General features: G+C 36.5%; 2 protein-coding genes and 1 non-coding gene across 7 annotated transcripts in view; 1 reads left to right on the plus strand and 2 right to left on the minus strand.

The window, feature by feature from the left end:
* Positions 1-19,793, plus strand: part of LOC122204271 (60S ribosomal protein L6-like) — a 738,693-nt gene that overhangs the window by 346,123 nt on the left and 372,777 nt on the right. The window lies entirely within an intron of this gene.
* The window catches only part of TMEM116 (transmembrane protein 116), a 161,810-nt gene that overhangs the window by 129,961 nt on the left and 12,056 nt on the right, over positions 1-19,793 (minus strand). For 2 of the 5 annotated variants that reach the window (XM_042911756.1, XM_042911755.1), the window contains exons 1-4: positions 15,374-15,448; positions 14,793-14,839; positions 14,041-14,104; positions 6,384-6,515 (exon numbers count right to left, since the gene is read on the minus strand). In XM_042911756.1, the coding sequence (XP_042767690.1) occupies positions 6,384-6,515; positions 14,041-14,104; positions 14,793-14,839; positions 15,374-15,421 (291 nt within the window). In that variant the 5' untranslated portion in view covers positions 15,422-15,448. Of the gene's footprint in view, positions 1-6,383; positions 6,516-14,040; positions 14,105-14,792; positions 14,840-15,373; positions 15,449-19,793 lie in introns of those variants that run through there. The other 3 variants (XM_042911759.1, XM_042911757.1, XM_042911760.1) reach the window with 3 other exon arrangements.
* LOC122204350 lies at positions 14,221-14,328 on the minus strand. The gene has a single exon (XR_006195634.1). It is a non-coding gene; the product is annotated as a U6 spliceosomal RNA (small nuclear RNA).

The following is a 19,793-nucleotide window of genomic DNA, read 5'->3' on the forward strand; positions in this document are numbered from 1 at the left end:
TGTAGATCTTTCGTAAAAGCAAAATGGTTTAACACAAATTTTTGAAAAGTGGGGGATACTTGTATTTCATTCTCTCCTAAAGCTGAATAAAAGGACCAATTGAAATATTTCATCTGAATTGTGGCCCTCAATTTAAAGAAAAGACCCCAGTTAGGGGCACCTGAGTGGCTCAGTGAGTTAAGTGTCCAACTCTTGATTTCAGCTCAGGTCATAATCTCATGGTTCATGAATTCTACCCCCACCTTGGACTCCACACTGACTGACAGTGCAGAGATTTTGGATTTTCTCTCTCCCTCTCTCTCTGCCCTTCCCCTTCTCTCTCTCTCTCTCTCTCAAAATAAAATAAACATGGGGCTTGAACTCATGAACTGTGAAGTCATGACCCAAGCCAAAATTAAGAATCATCTGATTCATGGGGTGCCTGGCTGGCTCAGTCAGTTGAGCCTTTGACTTTGGTTCAGGTCATGATGATGTGCTGACAGCTCTGAGCCTGGAGTCTGCTTCAGATTCTGTGTCTCCCTCTCTCTCTGTCCTACCCCTGCTCGTGCTCTCTTCTCTCCTCCCTCTCAAAAATAAACATTAAAACAACAACAAAAAAAGAGTCATCTAACAACTGACTGAGCCACCCAGGTGCCTCCCCCTTTTATTAGAGTCTTTTTTTTATTTTGAGAGAGAGAGAAAGAGAGAGCGCACACATGCGCGCGCATGGCGGAGGGACACAGAGAGAGGAACAGGAGAGAGAATCCCAAGCCGGCTTCACACCGCCAACGCAGAGCCCCACACGGGGTTCGATCTCATGACTGTGAGATCATGACCTGAACCAAAATCAAGAGTCAGACGCTTAACCAACTGAGCCACCCAGGTGCCTGTATTCCATATTTTTAATAAGTAGAAACATGAAAGATATTTTTTAAAAGACCTAACTTGAGATGCCAAAGATAAAAACTATAATGGATGAAACTTAAAAATATACAGATTAAACACTGCAGAAGAAATGACTAATGAATTTTAAGGCGTAACAGTAGAAAATACCCAAAATGAAAAAAAAGCAAAAAAAGAATCCAAAAATTAAAAAAAGCATCAATGAACTGTGGGAAAGCTTTAAGCAGCTTAATACATAGGTAATAGGATGCCTGAAAAGTAATGGAAGTGGTGGGCAAAAGGGAAACAGAAAACATACTTGAAGGTAATGGACAAAAGCTTTCCAAATTTGACAAAGACCATAAACTCATAGATTCAAAACTTAATTAATCCCAGGAAAAAGAAATATGAGGAAAATGATGCCAAGACCCGTGATGATCAAATTGTTCATTTTTAATAGAAAATCTTCACTTGATCTTAGCCAAAAGGCTGAGAAGTGATATTAATAGAAAATCTTAAAAGCAACCAGAGGAAAAAAAAGATGCACAGAGAAACAAAGATAATAATAGTATCATATTTCTTAAAGGAAACAAAGGCAAAACAGACACATTCAAACATACAAAAGCAGACTCATAACACAAGAAATGTTAAAGAGTTTGCTTCAGGCAGAAGAAAAATGGTATCACACAAAAATCTGAATCTAGACAAAAGAATGAAGAATACTGGAAATAAAAAGCAGAAAAGATTTTTTTCTTACTACTTAAATCTCTAATGATAATTAACTGAGCAAATATAATAATTTATATTATAATTATAATTGTGGGCTTTATAATATACATATAAAAAAATACGAGACAATAGCATAAAGGCCAGGAGAGGAGAAATGAAAGTATTCTAGTATAAGATTCTCACCCAATATGTGAGAAGATATAGCACTTGAAGTTAAACTATGGTAAGTTAAAATGTGTACTATGAACCCTGTAACATAACCACTAAAGTAACACAACAAAAAGTTTTAGCTAATAGGCCAATAAAGGAGATAAAAGGTAATAATAAAATATAGTATATTAATCCAAAAAAGGCAGAAAAAGAAAGAAAAGGGAACAAAGAACAGAAAACAAACAGCAAAATGATAGATTCAAACACAACAATATAAATCAAATTAAATGTAAGTGGCCTAAAAAACACAAATAAAAGGCAGACACTATTGAACTGGATAAAATAGTAAGAACTAAATATATGCTGTCTATAAAAAGTTAAATAAAACTTGTTAAATAAAAATACATAAATAATTATAATTTACAAGGAAGAAGATACACCATACTAATGATAATTGAAAAGAAAAGTGAAATGACTACATACATATCAGAAAAAAAGTAGATTTCATAGCAAAGAATATTACCAAGGATAAAGGTCATTTCATCATGACATCTGGTTCATTTAATTAAGAGAGCATAAAAATCTTAAATTTTTATGCCTCTATAAGAGAACTTCAAAATACATGAAGCAAAAACTAACAGAACTGGAATGAGAAACAGACAAACCCACAATTATTATCAGAAATATCACTATCACTCAGTAATGGATACAATAAGTAGAAAGAAAATCACTAAGAATTTAGTGGACTCAACAACATTATCAACCAACCTGACATAATCAACATGTATAGAACATTGCACTGAACAGTAGAATACATCTTAAAATCCGTATGTAAACTCCAGGGGCCCTGGGATTGTTTTAGCTAAAACAATCGTTAACATTTTCTTTCTTTGAAAAAAAATTTTTTTAATGTTTATTTATTTTTGAGACAGAGAGAGAGCATGATTGGGGGAGGGTGAGAGAGAGAGGGAGACACAGAATCTGAAGCAGACTCCAGGCTCTGAGCTGTCAGCACAGAGCCCGACACGGGGCTCGAACTCATGGACCATGAGATCATGACCTGAGCCGAAGTCAGACGCTCAACTGACTGAGCCACCCAGGCGTCCCTTTTTTTTCTTTGAGAGAGAGAGAGAGTATGTGTACGTGTGAGTGGGGGAGAGGAAGAGGGAGAGAGAGAATTTTGAGCAGCCTCCATGACCAGCCTCATGACTATGAGATCATGACCTGAGCTGAAATAAAGAATCGGACACTTAACTAAGTCACCCAAGAACCCCAAGAACAAAGTTGGTAGACTGACACTTCCTAATTTCAAAACTTAGTATAAAGTGACAGTAATCAGAACAATGTGGTACTGGCTTAAAGACAAACATATAGGGGTGCCTGGGTGGCTCAGTCAGTTAAGCATCCAACTCTTGGTTTTGGCTCAGCTCATGATCTCATGGCTTTGTGAGTTCAAGCCCCACACTGGGCTCTGTGCCAACAGTGTCAGCACTGAATCCTGCTTGGGATTCTTTCTCTCCCTCTCTCTATCCCTCCCCAACTCATGCTCTGTCTCTCTCAAAATAAATAAACTTAAAAAAAAAAAAAAGACATACAGAATTAATGAATCTGAATAGAGAGCCTGGAATAAACTGTCACGTGTAAGTCAAAAGATTTTAAAGCAGAGTGGCAAGATGATTTAATGTGGAAAGGACAGTCATTTCCACATGCACACAAATGAAGACGTACCCTCATCTTACCATATACGAAGATGTATTCAAAATAGATCAAAGACCTAAACCTAAGAGGTAAAACTATAAAACTCCAGAAGAAGACATAGGGCAAAAGCTTCCTGACGCTGGACTTGGTAATGATTTCTTGAATAAAACATCAAAAGCACAGGAACCAAAGAAATAATAAATTGGATTACATCAAAATTAAACTTTTCTGCACATGAAAAGATACAATCTACAGAGTGAAAAGGCAACCTATGATAGAATGGGAGAAAATATTTGCAAATCATACATTTGATAAAGAGTTAATACTCATTATATATAAAGAACTCCTATAATTCAACAAAAAAAAAAAACCCATTTTAAAAATGGACACAGAACTTAAACAGACATTTCTCCAAAGAAGATATATAAATGGCCAATAAGCACATGACAAGATATTTAACATCATTAATGTCACTAATCTTTAAATACACACCAAAACCAAAATGATATGCCACTTTACTCTCATTAGGATGGCTATTAAAGAAAAAAAGAAAGACCAGAAAACCAGTGTTAATGTGGATGTGGAGAAATTAGGACAGTTATGCAGTGGAACTATAAAATGATGACACCATAATACAGTGGTTCTTCAAAAAATTAAACACAGAATTATCATTTGATCCAGCAATTCTACTTCACATACTCAAAAGAACTAAGAGCAAAGACTGAAACATGTATTTGTATACCCATGTTCACAGGAACATTACGTAGAATAGCCAAAAGATGGAAGCAACTCAAGGTTCCACTGATGGATGAATAAATAAAAAAAATGTGGTACATTCATGCAACAGCATATTATTCAGCCTTACAAAGTAATGGAATTCTGACACATGCTACAACATGGATGAACACTGAAGACATTAGGCTAAGTGACATAAGCTAGACACAAAAGGACAAATATTGTATGATTTCACTGATATGAGGTAACTAGAATGGTCGAATTACTAGAGAAAGTAAAATGGTTGGGGCTTGGTGAGAGAAGTGGAATCACTAGATAGAGAGTTTCAGTTTGGAATGACGAAAATTTCAGGAGATGGATGGAGGTGATATTACACAACAATGTGAATGTACCACTGAACTGTACATTTTTAAATGTTCAGGATGGTAAATTTTATGCTGTGTTTTTTACCACAATTTTTTAAAAAATTAATGATCAAAATGGTAAGTTTTATGTTATGCATATTTTATCACAATAGCTAGTGTGTTTTAGCCCTCTACAGCCCATCCCTCCCATTGATTACAAACAAAAGCTCTGGGAAAATTATAAAAATCAACTTCTGGAAGACTGTGAAAAGTAAACAAAATCAAACATGGGAGTCATACATGGAGAAGTAAACTTCACAAAAGTGAGCTTTCCAAATTTTTTTTCTCTCGCTTTCTTATAGCTTTTCCTCAAGTGTGCACCCCAATCATGATGCTTCTCAATGAAGAAACCTAAAACTCTAATAGAAACCTATCTTTTAGGCCACCAGAGAAGGTCCCCCTTCAGGCAGGAAAGTGTGGGGGGAATCCCAAAAGTGACAGAGCCAGAAAAGCAGATGTCCTAACTCTGTGTATGATGCCATATAAGTCTCAACCTAACCCCTACAGTGTGCATGCACATGACAGCCCAAAACCAGCATAAAGTTTACAGAACTAGACTAAGATTTGAACCACAAGAGCCTATGCTAAATAGCATTCACAATGTCCAAGATGAAATCCTAAATTACTTGACATACGAGAAATTTGTCACCCGTTATCATGGGAGAAGACAATCAATAAACACCAACTCAGAAATGAGCCAGATACTGGAAATACCCAGCAAGTATTTTAAAAAGCAACTATTATTATCATTCGTATGCTCCATGAGGTAAAGGAAAATACACTTGAAATGAATTTGGGGGATGATGGAAATAGAAATGTTTGTTATCTTGATTATGGTAATGAATTGACAGGGGTATACATAAAAAAGATCAAATTGTACACTTTAAATATATGTTGTTCAGAAGCAGCTGGGTGGCTCAGTTGGTTGAGTGGCTGATTCCTGATTTCGGCTCAGGTCATGAATTCTATGCAGATTTTTTTTACTTCAAAAACTATATCATTTCCTTATCTGAGGAAACAATACAATGTTACTCTATTTATGATGTATTAGGAGGATTGAATAAAGTATGTTTCTATGACACTGAAATTCATATGAGATAGTTAACATATATTAGTACCTGGATTTCATACTACCAATTACATGCTATTTCCTACTAAATTGAAAGAAATTTTCCCTCTAGTTACAAATCCTAAAGGGAATACCTAGCAATGAGTACAGACGTTTTAACCTCTACTTTTTCATATAGCAAGTCTGAGAAATACAGAAGAAACATTATATATACAGATGGTACTGCGTGGGTTAATCCACTGATAAAATCTGTGAAAGATCTATAACCCAAACATCATGATCTGTAATATTCCCCAAAGCCAATGTTTACTCTATTCCTTTAATAAAAAAAACATGCATGAATCTCAAAAGATGCTGTTAAAGAATGTTTCATTACATGGAAATACATTTACAATATGTTGGATATGTTGGATAACAAAAGTAAATTACAGAAAGTATTAATGTCTTCTTTTGTTTTAAAATGCATATACCTACAGAGAAAAAGATTGGAAAGATATATACTAAAATATTAAAGAGTGATTATGTCTGGGTGATTTTAATTATCTTTTTGCTTCTCTGAATTTTCCACATTTTCTATAAGTAGTGTTTTTTTTTTTTTTAATACGGAAAACAATAAGAGCTATTGTTTCAAAGTCTAACAGAGGGGTCCTACTTTCCAAGATGGACTATCTTTGCTTTTTATTTAGGTATGAGTATTCTTGTCTTACAAGATACAGTCACAGTGTAGTACCACTCACCTGTCCAACTGCTTGCAAGTTATAGCAAACAATGTCCTTACTGGCTGCTGAAGTTCCATAGAGAAGTGCCTCAATGAGCCGGCATATCCCCAGGAGGAGGTCAGAAAAGCTCATATAAAAGAGTGGCCTTATCTGTCAAAGCAACAAGAGCTTCATTTCATAAATGATGTAGCCAAGAGCATGTAACAATCAATTATTTTTGTGTTACACCTTTCTAGTAGAAACGTGGGCATCATTTATCTGGGGCCTCTGCCCATTGGCTGACTGTGGAGAGTGTAAAGGAATACTCCAGGTAGGAGGGAATCTGTAATTGCAACTATCCCAAATGCCCTGGAATCAGAGTACTCATGGATAGATTAGCATGGGAACTTCTTCCTCACAAGGAATATATATTCCTTCCTCAGATTTAGGGTCAAAGGAAAGAACGGACAGATGAAAAATTTTGCAGTGGAGACACACCACAAATAGAGAATTAAAAGTGCTCTAACTGCATAGCCAACATCTTCTAACAATAGGAAATGAGATCATCAGTTGAGTGTTTAGGGATATTGTTGAGGAATTAAAGAAAATAAAAACAGGGTTTTTTAAATCTTAAGTTTAATTTACATTTGTCTTATTCTTTACTGAAAAATTATAAGATATTTAAAGCATGCAGTGTGATTTTTGTTCATATATGTGTACATTGTGAAAGCATTTCCCCAAGTTAACATCTCCATCACCACACATATTTCCTTTTTTTTTTTTTTTTTTTTGGTGAGAACATTTAAGTTCTATTCTCTTAGCAAATTTCAATTATATAACAACGATAGTCACCACACTACACATTAGATCCTCAGGCCTTATTCACCTTATTTCATCAATGAAAACTCAGAGTGGAAAAAAATACCAGTATGAATTGTGTATGCTGTCTCTCAATTTCTGTCCCCCTCAGTGAAGTCTGTCTTTGTCACTTTTTTTTTTAATGTTTTATCTATTTATTTTTGAGAAAGAGAGAGAGAACATACATGGAGAGGGGCAGAGAGAAAGAGGAAGACACAGAATCTGAAGCAGGCTACAGGCTCTGAGCTGTCAGTGCAGAGCCTGATGTGGGGCTCAAACCCACAAACCAGAGATCATGACCTTAGCAGAAGTCGGATGCTTAACCAACAAAGCCACCCAGGTGCCCCTCTTTGTCACTTTCTAGTATCCTTTCCCTTTTCGCCTCCCTACTCCCACTTTTCTAAAAAAACATTTGGTTCTCCTACAGATAAAATTGTAAAATGTTCATTGAGAGACACCAAAGAAGATCTACAACAGTGAAGAAATATACCATGCTCATGGATTTTAAGATGGAAAATTACAAAAATGTTGGTTCTCCCTAAATTGATATACAGATTAAATGCAATCTCAGTTGTACCTCAACATATCTTCTCATGGAACTTGACAAGTTGGCTCTACATCTGATACAGAAATACAAACTATCAAGATAACTATGACATTCTTGACGAAAAAGGAGAAAGACAACTTGTCCTACACGTCAAAATTTAATATAAATCTAGAGTGCAGATACTGTGGCACTAGCACAAGGATAGACAAATAGACAAATGGAACAGAATACAGAGCTCAAACAAATCTAAGCATATATGCAGATTTTTGACACATGATGGAGATAGCTTTTTTAAAACACTTTTATATCATCATCATTATTATTATTATTATTATTATTATTATTATTATTATTTTAGTAATCTCTACACCCAATGGTGTAGAGACTTGAACTCATAACCCTGAGATCAAGAGTCACAAAGTCTACCAACTGAGCCAGCCATACACCCCATGAGATGGTTTTTGGATCAATGGAGAAAGGATAGTGTTTTCAAAATATGATGTTGGAACAACTGGGAATCTATATAGATAAAAATAAAACTGGACCCCTACTTTCTTTTTTTTTTTAATGTATTTATTCTTGAGAAAGAGAAAGAGTGAGCACGTGAGCAGGGGAAGGGCAGAGAGAGAAAAGGAAAGAGAGAATCCCAAGCAGGCTCCACATTGACAGCATAGAGCCCGACATAGGGCTTGAACTCATGAACCATGAGATCACGACCTAAGCTGAAATCAAGAGTTGGACACTTAACTGACTGAGCCACCCAGGTGCCCCAAACCCCCACTTTCTATCTCACATACTCAAAAAGTAAGTTCCAACTGGATTAAACACCTAAATACGAAAGGCAAAAACCATAAAAAAATTTTTTTTAGATAATAGAGGAGAATGTCTTTAATTTCTGGCCAGAAAGTTTTCCTACACAAAACAAAAAGGCTCTAAAGGATAAAAATCCAACCGGCTAAAAAGAAAAATGTATTGGGGCGCCTGGGTGCCTCAGTTGGTTGAGTGTCCAACTTCGGCTCAGGTCATGATCTCACGGTCCGTGGGTTTGAGCCCCGCGTCGGGCTCTGTGCTGACAGCTCAGAGCCTGGAGCCTGTTTCAGATTCTGTGTCTCCCTCTTTCTCTGACCCTCCCCTGTTCATGCTCTCTCTCTGTCTCAAAAATAAATAAATGTTAAAAAAATTATAAAAAAATTAAAAAAAAAGAAAAATGTATCAAAGGACACTATAAAGAAAGTAAAAAGAGGGGCGCCTAGTGTGGAGCCTACTTAAAGAAAGTGAAAAGACATGACACAAAATGGGAGAAAATATTTGCAACACATAAAACTGACAAAGGACCAGTATCAAAACAATATGAAAAACAAAAACAAAACAAAACAAAACCTCTTAGAAAGCAATAAAAAATATATACATAGAAAAAAATGGGCAAAAGATTTGGACAGGTGCTTAACAGGAAGTCCGAATGGCCATAAATATATGAAAATATGCCTAACCTCATTAGTAATCAAGGAAATGAAAATTAAATTCACGGTAAGAAAAAAATTATATATTCATGGCAAAAATCTTTTAGGTCTGACAATATTAAGTATTAATGGAAACATGAAGCAACCGGGTAAAGACCCTTCTAGCAGAACCATTTGGAAAAAGTTTGGTTTACCTAGGAGACATGCATCTCCTATAACAATTCCATTATTAGGTAAATACACTAGAGAAATGTGTGCATGTATGCACCAGAAGACATACAAGATTGTTTATAGCAACCTAGATACATTAATTGTGGTAAATTCATAATACAAAACGCTAAACACCAATGAAAATGAAATGAACCAGAACTATACATAACATGGGTAAATCTCACAAATAATACTGACAAAAAACAGCAAATCACAAAACAATATATATATTAAAAAACATATACAGTATTAATCCATTTATAAGAAGTTCAAAAACAAGCTGAACTAAATTGTTTAGAAATACATACATTACTGACAAAACTGTAAGTAAAAACAAAGAAATTAAGATCCCAAAAGTCTGGATAGTGGTTACCTCCAGAGGTGAGGAAGAAAATTACAACCAGTAAGGTGCACAGGTTTGTTTTGGGGTATAGGCAATTTCTATTTCTTCTCCTTAGTGGTTATAATCATTCTTTAAACAATACATACATGTTTTATGCATTCTAATTTACATCTGATATATATCAAAGTAAAAAGTAAATTAAAAATTTTTTAAAGTTATCATCATATACTACGCAATATAAAAACCAATCTCAGCTGTACAAAAGGGAATTTTTCTCATAACCCTCTTCCAAATGAGAGGAAAGCTATGATACTAATACACTGGAAAGAGAGGTAAATGGTCAAGTTGCTTTGGCAAACAGAAACAAAAACAAGTGAAATAACATTTTAAATTATATTTAATAAATATCAGATGTGATTATTATTTTAACCATATATAGCCTTTGCTCTGGGTAAGCCTGCTAAAATTGTATCCAGATGGCACATTCATAGATTCCACTGGCCCATGACCTCCCACAAGTTTATAACTGTTAATGGGTAAAAAATTAAAACTGAACACAAAATAAACTCTGGAAGAGAAAAGCAGCCAACAGGCTTTTGTGAGCAAGAATGTAATTTTATTTATGGTTATTGATGCAATAAATAGCCTTATATAGAGAGAACTGTTTGCCATTAAAGCATACCTCAAGTCTTTGGCAGGGAAATGGATAAAAAGAGGTTTATATATTTTCACTCATGATTACAAAACCATGAGTTCTAGTAATAGGAGATAAAATCAGTCACAAACAACAAAAATTAACTGAGTACCCATTGTTGAAATCAAGAAAAATTTCACCCTGCCTGTGTTTCATGTCAAAGGAAATACAAAGAAAAGTACGGTGTAACCCATGGTTTAAGGAAAAGTACAATCAGCACAATGTGTGGTAATACAGAAGACACAAAAAAGCATAAGACATAGTCCTAAATATGAAAGCAAAAACTCTTTTAAGAAAACATGCCTAATTTGAACCTAATTAAATCAAGAGCAGGATAAGAGGTGAAGAGGGGAGGAAATGCTCTGTATGAAAGGCTTTCCCTGGTGAGATCAAAGACTTAAAACAGTTCTTATTAACGCTCTTCTAAAACTGCTTCCCAATATTTCTATTCAAGTGAAATCAACAGAATATCAAAATATTCCTTAGGGGTGCCTGGGTGCCTGGGTGGCTTAGTCAGTTAAGCGTCTGACTCTAGATTTTGGCTTGGGTCATGATCTCATGGTTAGCGAATTCGAGGCCTGCATTGGGCTCCTCACTGGGCCTGTGTGGACGCCTAACCAACTGAGCCACCCTGGAGGTCCTTGAGTGTTTTTTAACATTGGCTGGCCTGGGCCACTTTCTTCTCTCTTCAGGTTGCCTCTCTGAGTCACTGTTTTATCAGCTAGTTCCCTCAAAGATTCCCCATGGATTTTTCCAGTTTACTATATTTGTTTTTAACTTAATAGACTATCTTTGTCTTTTTCATATTAGTCTTTCATTTTATGCTGTTAAAAATGTTCTTTGGTGAAGAATAAAGGAATACAGTGGAAGATGACTAACATTCTTAACCTGGAAAAATTGGAATGTTTCCTACACCAAGAAAACAGAATGTGTGGGAACCAGCTAAAGTCCTTTAGGCTCAGGTTGTGTGAAAGGTATAAGAACTAAAGCCAGAGAAACTAAAGGTCACATCCTAGGCCAAACTACAGGTCATATCTTTATAAAGCTCCAACCCACTATCATGTGAGAGGTCACCTTTAGAGCAGTGGTTCTCAGCCAGGAGCTATTGTGCCTCCTCCAGGAGACATCTGGCAATATTTGAAGATATTTTGGTTTTTACAATCCCAGGGGTGGGGGGAGGAGATTAGCTTCTAGCTAGTGGGTAAAGTTTGGTAAACATCCTAATTTGCAGAACAACCTCCCATAAAAAATATTCATCCAGCCAAACAGATCAATAATGCAGAGACTGAGAATCTCTGTTTAGCTCTCTCTACTATGTAACTAATACGTTATTGATTTAAACACATATCAATTCAAATTTCAGCAAAGGAGACAAACATTAGGGAAATCTGAATCATGGGAAGATGTGTGGCCTAAAATTACTTTGGCAGGCAATGACAATATAGTATCAGGACTTCCATTTTCTAGTTTTACTTACAGAGTCACATTCTACATCTTAAATTTAAAACTCTATCTTCATTAGGTATCATACTTCAGTGGTTTAAAAAGTATATATGGGGAAAGGCTTTGGAAGAAGGCAATCCTGTACTCAAATTCTGGCTTTAACAACTTCCTGGCTATAAGACCTTAGGAAAGTCCCTCAACCTTACTAGGATTCCATTTCCTCACTATAAAATCAGATTAATAATATGTACCTCACAAAGTTGTTTTAAGGATTGAATGGAAAATGTATTTAAAATTGCATATCTGTCTAGAATATAATAAATAATAAACATAATGTTTACTTTGAAGGGGGACTGTAGTTAAGAGTTGGGCTTCTGAGGGGCACCTGGGTGGCTCAGTTGGTTAAGCATCCAACTTTGGCTCAGGTCATGATATCATGGTTCACGAGTTCAAACCCTGCATTGGGCTTGCAGTCCGCTTTGGATTCTCTGTCCCCCTCTCTCTGTGCCCCTCCCCCACTCATGCTCTCTCAAAAATAAACAAACATTAAAAAAAAAAGTTGGGACTTTTGAAAATCTCTGTTCTGCTACTTACTGTGAAACATGAACAAATTATTTCATAACTTTGAGCCTCAATTCCTTCATCGGTAAAATGGAGCTATTACCATTATACTCATGGGAGAGTGGTAAGGGCCAATAAGATAAAGTTTGTGAAGCACCCAGCTTAGAACTCAGAAAGTGTTCAACATACAAAGCTATTTTGATTATTAAAGTGGACCAATAAAACCTGACATTTTCCACATACAAAAGCTCTCCCATATACGTCCTGAACTACATTTTGTCTAATTTTCTGCCATTTGGCCTAGGTAGAGAAACAGTATTCACATTTCTCTTAAAATCTTTTTTTTTTAATGTTTATTTTCATTTTTGAGACAGAGAAAGAGCATGAATGGGGGAGGGTCACAGAGAGAGGGAGACAGAATCTGAAATAGGCTCCAGGCTCTGAGCTGTCAGCACAGAGTCCGACACGGGGCTCGAACTCACGAACCGTGAGATCATGACCTGAGCTGAAGTTGGACGCTCAACCGACTGAGCCACCCAGGCGCCCCTCTTAAAATCTTTTTGTAGCTAGGAAATACATCACTCTTCCTAGTCCTCTCTCAATCAGGAAGGTTTTTTGTTTGTCAGTTGTACCTCAATAACAGGAAGATTTTTTACTTGATCTTTTTGGTATAAATAATTTTACATAAGATGTATCGTAATTTCCTAGAAGGCCTGAACAGCAAAACTAGTATCTTTTGTACAACAAAGTCTCTGAACTATTTCCTAGCTCCATTAACAATTTTACCAAGATATCAATATCAGAAAACTCACCTCTTGGCAGGACCCTACTGTGCTTAGAGTTAATATAGGCTTCAAACACCACTCTGTTTCCTTAACTTTAATAATCAATGCATAGCAAAGAAAAAAATGCACATTTAGTAGGCAATCTCTCCACAGTCAGTTACAGTTAAAAACAATTACTTAGAAGAAAAGGGAAAACTATTGACTGTGCCTAAAATATCAATGGGTGGCTCAGGCGGTTGAGCGTCTAACTCCTGATTTTGGCTCAGGTCATGATCTCACAGTTTGTGAATTTGGGGGCTGTGTTCATGCTGACAGTGCAGAACCTGCTTGGAATTCTCTCTTTCTCTCCCTCTTTCTCTGCCCTTCCCCAACTTGCACATGCAGGGGGCTCTCTCTCTCTCAAAATAAATAAATAAAACTTTTTAAAAAAGTAAAATATCTCAATGTATCATAATGACAAATTTACAAGTAATTCATAGAATTATTCCATTATTTACAGGTGACATTTCTCTTATTTATTTCAAAGTCTTAACTTCCAGAGTGCCTTGATGGCTCAGTCGGTTAAGCGTCAGACTTCAGCTCAGGTCATGATCTTGTGGTCTGTGAGTTCCAGCTCTGCATCAGGCTCTGTGCTGACAGCTCAGAGCCTGGAGCCTGCCTCAGGTTCTGCGTCTCCCTCTTTCTCTGCCCCTCCCCAACTCACGCTCTGTCTCTCTTTCTCTCTCAAAAAAACAAACGAACATCAAAGGCTAAGTCACTAAAAGTTCAAATCCACCACAAAAAGAGACTGCTCACCTCAGGAGATTTCTGTATATTCTGGAATACAGCAGAGACAATAAGTGAACTTGAACCTATAACACTGACAGATAGAAGGTGATCATTAAAACAGGACTACTGGGGCACCTTCATTTTTGCTAATAATTTTTTACAGCTTTATTGATATATAATAGGTGCAAAATAAGCTGCACATTTTTCTAAAATATGAAACGCTTCATGAATTTGTGTGTCATTCTTGTGTAGGGGCCATGCTACTCTCTTCTGTTTCATTCCAGTTCTTAGTATATGTGCTGCCAAAGCAAGCACTTTGCTACTGACTTTGCAAATCAATCCTAAGTCCTTTGACTTTCAGATGTTCTCTCTCAATCTGCTTTTTTTGTTGTTGTTGATGCTACATCTTATGAATCAGAAAATGTCAACATGGTGGGGCACCTGTGGGGCTCAGTTGTTTGAGCATCCAACTTTGGCTCAGATTGTGATCTCACAGTTCGTGAGTTCAAGCCCAGGTCAGTCTCTCTGCTGTCAGTGTAGGCCCGCTTTGGATCCTCTGTCCCACTCTCTCTCTGCCCCTCCCCTGCATGCACACATACGCACGCTCTCTCTCATAAAAAGTAAATACATAAAACATTAAGAAAATGTCAACATGGTAAAGAACAGCATTTCTCTCTTAAGAGTATAAACAAATACCTAGGGGAAAAAAGTAGAAAACTTCAGAATTCTACAGTTTTGCTTACAATAAAGTTATAGTACATGAGATTAAATAAACCTACCTCAGAGTAGCCATAACAAATTGTATCCACTGTATTGCAGAGAAAACCTAAATAAAAACAAAATGAGAATAAAATTAAGTCTTTTACATTTAAGATTCAACCTCACTCCATTTTCACTGTTTATTAAATATCTGTGCAGAGCAAACTCTTCAGTGCCTATCAAAATACCCTACGGGTCTGAGAATGGCCCCTGGAAAGGCAGGGTGGCTCCTTATTTACTCTCTTATTGCTCCATCTCTGGGAACCAGTAAAATAAAAAGAATAGAGAAGTGGATACAAAATGACTAAATGTAAAGAGAACTGGATGAGAAAATCTACAAAGGAAAGAACAAAATGGAGAAGAGGTAGATAAGGTTAAATTTTGAGAGAGAAGAGATAGATGTGCGAAAAGAATGGGTAATAGGAAAAGCAAACAAATACTAAATAGAGTTGATGGACAGCTACACAGAGAGAAAATAGAATAGTAAGCAATAAAAAATGGGAAGAAAAAAGTTAATAGTCAAGAGATACTGTGAGTGAGAAATACAAAACGAGGAAGAAACGGGAAGCAAAAAAAGGAAAGGGACAACTTCTAGGCTTACCAAGTCCCAACTGTCCTCCAGAATGCTAGCCTCCAGCCGGAAGGCCATAGGGACTTCAGCCCCAGCTATGTTTAACGAGCGTGATCCTTCTCAGGTTCTGAGTCCCTAAACACTGAACTGGTGGCTCCACCCCTAGCCCAGCTGGGCTCCTCCCTACCCAATCCAGCCCTGTATCTTGAGGACAAGGAGAGAAGGTGGCGACAAGTGGAGGAGAAAGCCAAGCAGAAAGAACAAAAATAGAAAGAGCAGGTGACAAGGAAACAAAGTTCTAAAAAGCATTAGGAATTATAAGAAGGGGCAAGAGGCAGGAATGATAAAAAATAGAATGAGTCATAATGAAAAGATAAATAGAGCTGCAAGAGAGAAATGGAACAGAACAGAGACAGAAAAATAAGGAAGAAGAGAGATCTGCTTAAAGCTTGCCATGTTTAGGGACAAAAGCCTGTGGCAGAAAAGGGAGACTGTATATTGAAGCGACCAATAAATTTTTAGTAATACCAAGAAAAGCTGTGAAGAGAAGTTGTTGTTAATATCTCATAGTTAATAGTAACATCTTAAATATTCTATACCAAAAATTCCCACCAGAAATACATTAAATTACACAGTTCATTTAATATACTTATATTTACATATCAACTCTGTGCAAAACATTATGCTACAGAAGCTATAAAGACAAGAGACAAACCAAGACTTCCAGGAGCTTATAATACAGTAGGAAAAATGGCCTTTATACCAAAATCTCAAATTATCTGATAAAAAAATACACTGTCGTTTGAACCAATTTGGAAGAACTGGTGAAATTTGGACAAAGACTAGAGTACGGAGAAAGCAGAGAAGGAAGACCATTTCATTTATGTAACCATTTACGTTTCATCTAACCATACTTTCATACATTCTACAAATATTAACTGATAACATAAATTGGATCATTTGCATGGGTTCAGTAGTTTAAACGTGATTCTTTTATTCAAGTGAGGTTAAGAATCTCATGTGGAGTAGAAGAAGGGATATCATTAAATAGGTTCTGATGGGAAACTGTTAAGTGGAGGTACGCTCTAACCACTTTGCTTAAATTATTAGATAAACAAATAAAAAAAAAATACAAGTAAATTTCTGGATCAAAAATCCCTACCATAAGGTCTCAGAGAGTGTTCTGAGGCCTCTAATCATACATCTATCTAATAAGGGTGAGGGAACTAATGACAGTCTCACCAAGTGATAAGAGAATGCTTTTAGACAAAGGACTCTTGTCTCAATCAAGAACAAATCTCAAATTGTTTGGGAAACAGCCATGCCAAATCAGTCTGCTGCTCTTGACATAACAATTTTTCTCTTTTGGCATTTCTTCTAAAATGTCTTATGCCATTGACCAAATTCCCATTCAGGGATTTACTTTTCCATTTTTCTCTCTAAATTAGCCCCCTGCTTTTTGTATATTGAGCAGTGTTCCCCCTTGAAATGTCTTTGGAAATATAATCTTCCCATCTTCCTTTTCTGCAAGGGCTAATCCAAGCACAAATGAAGTGGGTGGTACTTATTTTTAGTTTTCTCTTTTTACTTAGTTTCTTAGTAAGTTCAAATATATCACAGCTCAGGGAGACTGGGTGGCTCAGTCAGTTAAGCTTCCAACTCTTGATTTTGGCTCAGGTCATGATCTCACAGTTCATGGGACTGAGCCCAGTGTCGGAGCCTGCTTCGGATTCTCTCTCTACCCCTACCTTGATTGCACGTGTGCACGCCTTCATGCACTCTCTCTCAAAATAAATAAGCATTTTTTAAAAAAATACATCACAGCTCACTTAATGTAATGGGCTGCTACATTTTATAAATCAAATTAACAGATATTCATTAAACCTCTACCATGAGCAAGTTATTACTGTGGATACAAAGTCAAGAAAAACACTTACCTAGTAAAATATTTTTATTTTAAATATAGTTTAAAAAACTGTATTTAAAGATTTCTAGTATTAATAGCTACCAATTATCAAGTACTTTCTATGGGTAAGGCTCTATGCTAAGCATTTTATTTTTTTTTCAAATGTTTATTTTTTAGAGAGAGAGAGAGAGAGAGAGAGAGAGAGAAGGAGGGGCAGAAAGAGAGGAGGACAGATGATTCAAAGCGGGCTTTGCACTGAGAGCAGAGAGCCTGATGCGGGCCTTGAACTCACGAACCGTAAGATCATGACTTGAGCCGAAATTGAACATTCAACCAACTGAGCCACCCAGGCGCCCCTCTATGCTAAGCATTTTAATCCTCAACACAACCTTTGAGGTAAGTAATAGTCCCATGAAAAAAAATTTTTTTAGTAGGCTCTACTTCCAATGTGGGGCTTGAACTTACAACAGCAAGATCAAGACTCACAAGCTCTACCAAATGAGCTAGCCAGGCGCCCGAGTAATATTCCTATTTTTCAGATGAAGAAACTGAGGCTTAAAGAAGTCACTTCCCTTTGGGGGTGCCTGGGTGGCTCAGTCAGTTGTGTGTCTGACTCTTGATTTTGGCTTAGGTCATCATCTCAAGTTTCATGGGATCAAGCCCCACATTCGGCTTTGCCCTGACAGTGCAGACCCTGCTTGTGATTCAGTCTCTCCTTCTTTCTATACCCCTCCCCCCAACAAAATAAACTTAAAAAAAAAAAGGTTGACAATAGTCTGTGCTTTGCTATCCTGCCTGCCACTTCCTTGCAGTGTATTCAATGAACTTTTATCTCCTAAAAAAAAAAAAAAAAAAAAAAGAAGTCACTTCCCAATGGTTACAAAGTTATCATGTGGTAATACCAATATTCAAATTCAGTTATTCTGACTTCATAGTTCTCACATAACCCATACAATATTCTAACGGAGACCTGGTTAATAAGAAGGCAGGAAAAGATAATTTCAAAAAATTATTGTGACATTGAGGAAGCTCTTTTATTAGGCAATTGCTTCTTAGATATGACTACAAATGCATAAGCAACAAAAGAAATAATAAATTGGTCTTTTGGTCTTTATTAAAATTGTTTAAAAATGTTTGTGCTTCAAAGGATACCATCAAGAAAGGGAAAAGACAATCCACAGGAAAAAAAAATATTTATAAAGCACGTATCTGATAAGGGACTTACACTGAGAATATAAAAAACAACTCCTACAATTCAATAATAAAAATACAACCCAATTTAAAAAAGGGCAAAGGTTTTAAATAGACATTTCTCCCCCAAAATAAAAAAATGACTAAAATCACATGAAAAGATGATTAACACCATAAACCATCAGGGAAATACAAATTAAGAGGCACCTGGGTGGCTCAGTCGGTAAGCATCTGACTTCGACTCAGGTCACAATCTCATGGTTCGTGGGTTTGAGCCCCACATCAGACTCTGTGCTGACAGCTCAGAGCCTGGAACCTGCTTCAGATTCTGTCTCTCCCTCTCTCAAAAATAAATAAACATTAAAAAGAACTTAAAAAAAAAAAAGAAGTAAAAATTAAAATCACAATGAGATGCTGCTGGGGTGCCTGGGTGGCTCAGCTGGTTAAACGTCTGACTCCTGATCTCAGCTAAGGTCTTGATCTCAGGGTCATGAGTTCAAGTCTTGTTGGGCTCCACGCAGGGAGTGAAGCCTACTTGAAAAAAAAAAAAAATCACAATGAGATGCTATTTCACACCTACCAGGATAGCTATAATAAAAAAGATAGAGAATAGCAAATGTTGATGAAAATGTGGAGGAAGAGAAACCCTTATACACTGCTGGAGAGAATGTAAAGTACTGCAGCCACTTTGGCTGTTCCTCAAAAGGTTAAACATATACTATATTACTCAGCTCCTAGGTATAAACTCAGTTCTACGTCTAGGTATACACCCAAGAGAAATTAAACATATGTCCACACAAAAACTTGGACACAAACATTCATAACAGTATTATTCATAAAAGACAAAAGGTAGAAACAACACAAATGTTCCATCAACTGGTAAATGGATAAAATATAGTATATCCATATAATGAAATGTTAGTCAGCAATTAAAAGAAGTACTGATGCATTCTACAACATGATGAACCTTGGAAACATTATGCTAAATGAAAGAAGCCAATCACAAAAGACCACAAACTGTATGATTCCATTCATATGAAATGTCCAAAACAAGCAAATTTACAGACACAAAGTACATTAGTAGTTGCCTAGGGCTAAGAAGGTAATTTGAGAGAAAATGGGAAGCGACTGCTGATGGGCACGAGACTTTTTAGGGTGACAAAAATATTCTAAAATTAAGATAGTGGTGATGGTTGCACACTTTATGAATATACTAAAACCCAGTGAATTGTACACTTTAAAGTTTATTTATTTTGAGAGAGAGAGAGAGAGAGAGAGAGAGCGCGTGCACATGAGTGGGGGTGGGGCAGAGAAAGAGAGAGGAAGAGAGAGAATCCCAAGCAGGCTCTGCAC

This window comes from Panthera leo, chromosome D3 (genome assembly GCF_018350215.1).
Source record: "Panthera leo isolate Ple1 chromosome D3, P.leo_Ple1_pat1.1, whole genome shotgun sequence".
Classification (NCBI taxonomy): Eukaryota; Metazoa; Chordata; class Mammalia; order Carnivora; family Felidae; genus Panthera; species Panthera leo.